Source organism: Ptychodera flava, chromosome 19 (genome assembly GCF_041260155.1).
Source record: "Ptychodera flava strain L36383 chromosome 19, AS_Pfla_20210202, whole genome shotgun sequence".
Classification (NCBI taxonomy): Eukaryota; Metazoa; Hemichordata; class Enteropneusta; family Ptychoderidae; genus Ptychodera; species Ptychodera flava.
In genome coordinates, this window is record NC_091946.1 from 36,829,580 (window position 1) to 36,838,475 (window position 8,896).

The 8,896-nt window shown below is 35.9% G+C and overlaps 1 protein-coding gene across 1 annotated transcript; it reads right to left on the minus strand.

Moving 5' to 3' along the window:
- Window positions 1-815: 815 nt before the first annotated feature.
- Window positions 816-1,370, minus strand: LOC139118181 (somatostatin-like receptor F_48D10.1). Its single transcript, XM_070681475.1, has one exon. The coding sequence runs from the start codon at window positions 1,368-1,370 to the stop codon at window positions 816-818; it is 555 nt and encodes a 184-aa protein (XP_070537576.1).
- Between the last annotated feature and the right edge of the window lie 7,526 nt (window positions 1,371-8,896).

Below are 8,896 nucleotides of genomic sequence, written 5' to 3' on the forward strand. Positions count from 1 at the left end.
AAAGAATATAAAAATTGTATATTTGCAGCCATGATTTTGAAATATGACACCAGTAAATATTAAAATTTAATTTTTCATATTTTTTTTACATATTTGAATTTCATAATAATTGGATAGTATTAATATTACCAAATTAGTTATAAATATGTTGACACTATTTATTGTAAGATTTGTACGGCAGGATTTGTAAATAAAATTTGTTTTTATGATTTTACATTGGTTTATATATCAAAAAATTATTAAAAATTCTTTCAAATTTCAAAATGTTATTTTTCAAAAAGTACTTCAAATACAGGAAAATTGTGCCGTACAAATCTTATCTGTAACCTTGTGAATAGTCTGTAAAAATTCCATGTCCATATCTCATTTCAAAATTGGATTAAATTAGTATACAATTATGTAGGAAAACTGTTATTCTGTCAAAAATGTTGAAAACAAGCCATATTTGCACCCCTCTTTTGAAGTCATAGAGCAGTTTTTTCGGTTAATCTCACTTTTGACACCTCTTTGACACTCAAAGAATCTAAAAATGCATTTACAATAGCAGTCAGTCACTCTGAATGCCAGCACCACCTTGTCAAACTTTCCTGAAAAACAGCAAATAATGACTTTCCCTTTTCAAACATTTTATTAAAAGCTAGGGGATCTCTACCATAGTTAATACACTAAGGACTCCCCAACTTCTTCTTATTTGGTCAGTTTTTCAGAAGTTTTAACAGGCTATAACTCTGCAATGCCTTTGTGCCCAAATGTCCAGTTTTTATATTCCACAGAGAATGTTGACTACTTTTATATTTTAATAGTTTTGTTGAAATTTATAACTGACGCTCTAGCCTTTCCAACCACCTTAAGAAGATATAGCATATAGCTTGTATAGCAGACGGCTCTGTGTCTTTAGGTGTTTTTATGCATGCCACGACGGCGGGTGAGGCGAGAACAACACTTACGATCCATGACACAAGAATTGATTTTGCACATCTGCGTATGGTGTTGATGGCATGAGACTTCAGAGGATGACATATTGCAAGATAACGCTCAACGCTGATGACAGTTATCATGATGCAAGATTCTTCTGTAGTGACAAATACCGATGTGAATGAAATGAAGCACATAAGAGTGTCATTGACGGTGAAGCCTCCATAGGCAAACACAATGTACACAAGCTCTGAACTGAGGAAGATTGTATCAGCAACGCTCAGGTTCAGTAGATAATAGTTCGTGATAGTTCTCATTTCTCTCACTCGCACGATCACAAACAAGTAACAGGTGTTGCCAAATATGCCCAACAGAATAAGTGCTATGATGACGGCATGGTATGCGTGTCCACCAACTGACAAACCCTCATTCTTTCCTGTTATGTTGAGAGACATGTTGTCATCAAAGTATGAGTCATTCGAACTATCAGGGATTTGCGTCGCTAGGGTCTTCATAATTTTCTTTGGATGTAATGGATAGAACTATGATACCGGCGTTTGTCTGTCACGCAACAAAACATGTGGGATAAGATTTTAAGAAACTCTAAAGCAAGCAAGGCTAATAAGTGTTTGTGAGAACGAGGTTAAAAAACAATAAAATGTTAGTATTTGCATAGAAATTACTTGCACAATATATTTTCACACTCAAACAATTTCCGTAACATGTCAGATACATTGTAAGATTTAGTGTTTACATATTATTTTCTGATACATATAAGTACCATTAACTGCATAGAGAGTCATGATTTTGCACGATATAGATGAAATATTGCATATCAGGAAGTTAGATTTTAAAAGACGTATGAGCTTATTGAGTTGCAGACAGTCACGTTTCCTATATCAAACGTAAAGCTCATGTACTGTATGCACAATTTAGAAAATAAAAACAACATTTAAAACGAAAAACGATATATACATTTGTAAATACTTTACGTTACCTTTGAAGAAGTCTTCGACGATCAAAGATACAGTGTGCAGCTGCTGGTTCAAATTTCAAAGACCATCTGACAGATGTGCTGTATGCAGCACATCATCAAAGATGGCAGCATTGCATCGATTAACAGTACCGTAGATAAAATATCCAATAAAACAGAGTTCGATGTCAAATATAAATGTAAATAATCGAATATTGCTTCTGTTGGAACATTTCATAATTTATACGTTCTGTTGGTCTGTAAATCGAATAGAACTCCTAGGATATTCCTTTCTGATTATCACATACGCACAATAGATTACAAATCTCTTGGCAGCGTAATAAAGTTGGTATTTTCACAGCCGGAGATAATAAAGTTCCTCTATTTTTTGCATTTGCTCAAAAACGTTGAAACCTTTTCAGTATTTCTCTTTTGATTGAGCTAATTATCACTGCTTTTAAATATTCAGGTGTTTTGCCAGCTGCAAAGCATTTTGAAAACAGATCACGTGCCATTAAATAATGTTTACATAGAGAACCATGGCTAAGAAATTAATTCACGCTAAATTATGCAAATTAGTTATTATCCGGTACTACTTTGTATCGGTAAATATTGTCGAAAGCCCCTGAACAAAAATAAATTGAAGCGGAAGGTATATCTGTGGAGGAAATTAAGCGTTACGATTGAAAGAACTATTTATTTTGATCATTTGGAATAAGAATTAAATATCGAAGTAAAACTAATAATATCTCGGCATAGATTGAACAAAAAAACTGTGACTACGATGGAAGCGGAACTAGTGAAATCCACGGTAAAGCCGTCCGCATCTACAAGATTTGCTGCGGTCTCGACTGAACACGTCAAGCTCTCGTTGGGTTGCGAAAACAAAAAACAAAAACACTGTTATGAAAACGCGTGGCAAAGTTGTTGTTTTGAGCCACGGGCGTTGGACAGTATAAACGTCGGAAACTCGTAGCATCGAGAGTATTCCACCAGTCGAGCTTGACCTACCACTTACAAGATTTTTCGTCACTATACGAATGTGTAACGGAAACTTATTGAGGAAGAGTATGAGCTTGATTCGGTATCCAGTTACCATAAATCAGTCACCAACGAAGATCATCAACTATAAATGGGTAACATATTGAGTGGGGTTGGTAACAAATTCAACCCGCGACCGAGCACATCGACAAGCGATAGTTTTAGTACCTGTATCGACCATTGCAAAGACAAACGTCGCTTCTCTTTGCTCCGAAAAGTACCGGCGGCAGAATACACCGCATCTTTCGGGAAATACCTTCGCAACGCCAGAGAGCGACTCCCGAGGTCGTTGGGTTCTGTCGTATTACGTTAGCATTTAAACCTATAAAATTAATAAAGTTTAAGTACAAAAGTAGTTGCTGTCATAACTCTTAGCCAGAAGATTAAAGTGATCAATAACCACATAATACGATTTTACCAACGGTGTTTGGGTTTATTGTGCTGTCTCAAGAGACCGTGAGTCACTTTAATCATTAAACGTATATACCGGTTCTACATTTATTGTTGCTTACAATGTGCAGAGAATCAGGTTTAATTAGTCAGCTCAAAATTTAAACAATATGAAAATCCAATTATCCCAAATTAGTTCCAATCGTGTTTTTACACAATATTGGTGGATGCAAATTACAATATAACACCTTGTTACTATTGGCATATACAATTTGATGTGAGCGCGCCACGTATGGATATATACAAAGGTGCATATGATAGCGGATCTTTGTGAGAGGTGACAGCTGAGCGTATGTTGCACACACTCTTCAATAGCGTCTTAATTTAACGTGCTGTCAAGGTAATGGTGAGAGATCAAAGTGTTAGCAGTGATATAACACAATGGAAATTTTTACTAATTTTTGTACACTAAAAGCGTTTTTTAAATATGAAGAACATCGGAATAAGGAAACTGACGTTTTGTGTCATAACTCTTGTACTTCATACTACATGGAGTCACTAACTACGCAGACTTTGAACTATTGTGCCGTTTTCCGAGCTACCGAAATCACTTTTCATTTTATTGAGCATCAATTGGTGATTACAATAGGTCTATTTTACAGATACAATCTGCGTTATATTATAACCCATGACACAGAATGGGAATCATTATACATTCTATCATTAACACTTGAACGCAAATGACAACCGCCCATTTGCCCATTGCCGCCCCATTTGCATACTGATGATTGCTAAGAGCATGAAACAGATGATAGATTCTAACACGTATGGTGTTGATTGTGAGTATAATATGCGATCATCTCACTTTTGCGTTTTACATACTTATCTCATTGTAAGTATAATCTCTGGTCAGTGTTGCAAATTTCTTTTGACTATTGCCATGTAGTGTTGAGATAATAAATTCTTGTACACTTGACATTAATCAACTCGTCTAAATGCAATCACGTCGGCTGTAGATAATTCTAACATCTCAGATAAGCTCTAGGATGCATGCGCTGTGTACGTATACGTGTGTATCCAACAAATAACATTACTTATCAAAGACTTTTCAATGTACTTGTCTCGTACTGTCAAAATTGCTATTTTCAGTCGATAAGTGTCTGATTTTTTCGTGGCACTTATAATGTTTTGTGACAATAGAAAATGTTATATCTAAATTAAGAATTGATTCTGCGGCTATGTCTTTGTTGAAGTGAAACTTAGTATTTAACACTTTTTAAATTTAAGGTCCTTGAATGGCTTATACGTGCCCATACAGCCAGCCTCTACATAATTTGTTCATACTGATTTATTTATACACTCATATCTGATTTGCAAGATGTTTTTGACTGACAGAGTACATACTGAAATCAATAAATCAACTAAATAAAGCAATAATGCTTGCGCTGCATAGTATTGTCAACAGGTAACGATCAATTGCAAGATCGAAGAATGTAGGCAATATAGCATATCTCGTAACAGTGCATCGAGCGACATTTAGCGACCGTCTTCCTTAAAATGGCGTAACAATAACCACTTGTTGAATAGAAAAGTTCATTTGATAGTTTTGCATTGAATGTGATATGGTATGATTTTACTTGTCACATCATGACTTCAAAACTTTAATGAATATTTCATTATCGTCTTACATAATTGCATGAAAACTGCCATCGCTCAATACGTTTAATGACTGGCAAACACGTTGTTCTCCGGCAATTTGTTAACAAAAGCAGACACGTTATATTGGCAAGATTCGTATTTGATATAAGAGCCCATCCCGCATAACAAAAGTTTGAATATGCACGTGGACAAAATATATGTTTGATGAGACATCCCTTTAATGCTACATTCCTTATGCACATATCATACACAAATCACTGTGGACCCCTGCAAAACACGTCTTGAAACCCCAGTGGAAAATAATGATTTGATTTCAGTGCACGTGAATCGACTGACTTGGATATATAAATGTACTGAAGATAGTCAGAGTCCTTTAAAAGGAAACTGGCGTTTGTTGAGCTCACTTTTCAATGACGTCGTAGGACAGGTAGATCAAGGTACGGTAAAATACTGCGCTATAAATGTACGACTGGTACATTTCAGCAATTAGTTAACCTTTATTTTATCTTTTATGAGGCCTAGTAATACGCGGGACGATTTGTATGCTGTAAGTTAGGGACGACCCTGAGATAAGCATTGTTCTACATGTTTGCACGTGTATTACTGATTAAAAAATCTATGTTCTACAAATGTAACAAAACGAACGTTCCGGTCCTAGTTCCACTTTTATCAAATACAAGAACGTCGGGTGCATGTTACGACATATCATAATTGCGCAAAGAAAGTGAAACCATTCAGATGGAACAGCAGTCGTTTAGCAGATCTCTTTTTGAAAAAATCCGCTTTTCATGTTTTGTCTTTCAATTTTGGAGCTATCTTTTCAGCCTTTTCAGCGGGCATTTATGATTTTATTGTATTTTACAGATAACCTCTTTGTCAAATTCACACCATACAGAAGAAGTAAACATCATACCAAGTCACGCGATGAATTGTTCAAACAACACAAATTTATATTGCTACGACGCCAGCTATTATACCGGAGGACAGGGAGAGAAAATAACACAGTATAATCGAGTATTCATCATCATAACCGCAACAGTGGCTGTCATTGGCATATTTGGTAATATGAGCTACATCTTTGTGATGGCTAGACGAGCAGAAATGAGGACGATCACCAACTATTATCTATTGAACCTTAGCGTCGCCGATATCTTATACCTCAGTGCACAACTGACTTTTATGGTGTGTGTCCACATAAGCTACCCTACCGACGCTACCTTAGTATGTGTCATCACATTTACACCTCTCATAATAAGCGCAGAGGAATCAATCATCATGATTACTATCATCAGTGTTGAACGTTACCTTGCGATATGCCACCCATGGAAATCTCACGCCATCAACACCATCAGCAGGTGCATCAAATCTATCCTGGTGTCGTGGATCGTCAGCGTTTGCTTTGCGTCACCTACAGTTCTGTCTTGTATGGACAGCTCCGTTCAAAATACACAAACATTAATAACAAAAACTCTAAGCTTTGCCTCATTTGACGTACCGTTAGGACTTGCTTTAGTTGTGACGACCATAATGTATACAAAGATCATGAGAGAAATGTCAAGAAGAGCAAAGTCGGTTAACCCGGCAACAATTGACCAGACTATCCGAAAAGAAAGTATGCAAGTTGTGCGAGTGACAATGTTGAACGCTATTGTTTTCTTCGTTTGCATGTTACCTACTTTTGTTTGTGTGATTTGTAGGGTTCTGTATGAATGGGGAACATGGCAAATCGTCTTCGACAAGACATTTTGGGTTATTGAAATCGTAGCGGAATCGTTCTGTATAGTGAATTCTTCGGTAAATCCGTGGTTATACAAAATGGTAAGCAGGCAATACCGTGACAGCTTTAAAAAAGCATTTTCGTTCTAAAACAAAGTTCATTGTTTCAAAATACAGCATTATGAGCTATTTTGTTTATTATATTTATTAAAAAATCGTCTTTTTACCTTACGGCTACCTTGAACTGCCGGGTTTTAATGCCTACGTGGATGAGGCATAATCTGGTAATAAATTTGCATTTTGATGATCAGATCTTATCCCACGATGACAGGTTGATAAGATGCTCTAGCATTTTGCTATAATTATTTTAGTGATCAAGCATTGTTAGAATTTGTAGAAAGGCTCTTTTAGTATACATTTTGGATGACACAAGTAGTTAGACTTATACTTGTACTCTGCACACTTGTGTTTAACTCTGTTCGATTGCAACTTGTATTCGGTGGACTTGAGCTGTCATTCAAAAGATTTGGTATTCAGAAGAGCTTCAATAAAGCCATTAGACGTAAGTTTTAGTCTAGTATTTGTCTTGACTCAATATCATTTGGGGATTTTTGTAGAGGATTTCCTTTGCCGATAAACTCAGTTAAGTACTATAACCTCCACACTGTATTGTAACATCTTGTCGATTAAGACCATATCCCGTAGATTCAATTATCAATTATAATTGATTTGGTATAAATAAATCGCTGACTTCAAAATATTTTCTGTTGAAACACCATAATTATGCATTCTTTAGCTTGTGTGTAGTAGTAAGATTATTTGCCGTTATCAACATATCAGCCTAAGAATGATGTTTCTTTATTTGTCACCAACATGGCTAGAAAGAAGTGATAATAATGGTAATTTATTCGGCGCTGTCAAGGCCTTTGAAATACCCTTGATTAGGGTTATTGACGGTTACACTGGTGGGTCAAAGTCTGATAATATGACAATTCTTTGCATGGAGCCTTCTTGATTTTCGCAACATCGCATTATCATTTTTATTTGCCAGTGAGATTAATCAAAGTGCGCACATATGCAACGCAATTAAAACCGTAACTCAAACTCTGTTTATTTGCTGTCTGTATTATTGCTTGAAGGCTATTCCGGCAATAATGGGATAATACATCTGATGTGTCATGCAACATGCATTAATTGCATGTCAATTTCATCAAAGGTAACATTTTTTATATAGCGCTGAATACAGCGTAACAGTCTAAGTTGACGTAGCGGCTTAGATGTCATCGAATTGCAGACTTTCAATCATTTCCCAGGTTTTACCGCGACTTCTCATCACTGACCAAAACATTGAGTGTATAATTACAGATGTTTTCTTCCGGGGATTAGCCATCAGTCAAGACCTTTGTAATTCTGTCACTCAGTCTTCAGAGTATGAAGAAAAATGTTGTACAGAGATTAGAATCAGTCAGCACAAGTCTTGATTTGGTTAAAAGGTTCATACAATTCCCAAATGGTAGGATGCACAAAGTAAACGATACTCAATATCCAACAAAGCATGTTTGACAGGACATGGAGTCTTTTACGAATAGTGTACGTGAAAGTTAAGTTATAAACAAGCCAAGTACACCACAGAATAACGCCTGGAATGACCAGAACCAAGGAACTTCACATCACTACTAACTCGATGACATTAACATATCTATGATAGACTCCTATCGAGATTGTTGAATACCTTTCAAGCAGTAGTTGTTAGTTTTGAGATCACTTTTGTTATACGTTGGGACTGCGATATGTCATGTTGTAATGTAATACTGTTCTGACATAAAGATTTTCCCCGTGCCGTTAAGCTAACACTTTTGGCTTTACGATAAAATACATTTGAGTAAAATGACATTCTCTGTTTTAGGTAAAAACTGTGAACCGACTATTGTATAACGTTTACTAATTTTGAACAAAATTATTGGAAATCGTGAGTGATATCTTGCTTAACCATAATTCCGGAAAGTCAGATGTTTCTATTTGCTTCTTCAGTATCTGAATTAGTTCTTTCCTGGGCGAGATTTTAAACGTTGATAATTTATTTTCAAATTGGGATCAGTTGAGGAATTTGTTTCATTGCGGAAATGTTTTAATTGTTGTCACTTTGTGATTCACATATTTCGCAGATTGACGCTTGAAAGTGTCCTACATTCACCAAATGGA

Coding starts and splice junctions, on each gene's coding strand:
- LOC139118181 (XM_070681475.1), bottom strand. CDS start 1,370: ATGTCTCTCAACATAACAGGAAAGAATGAGGGTTTGTCAGTTGGTGGA.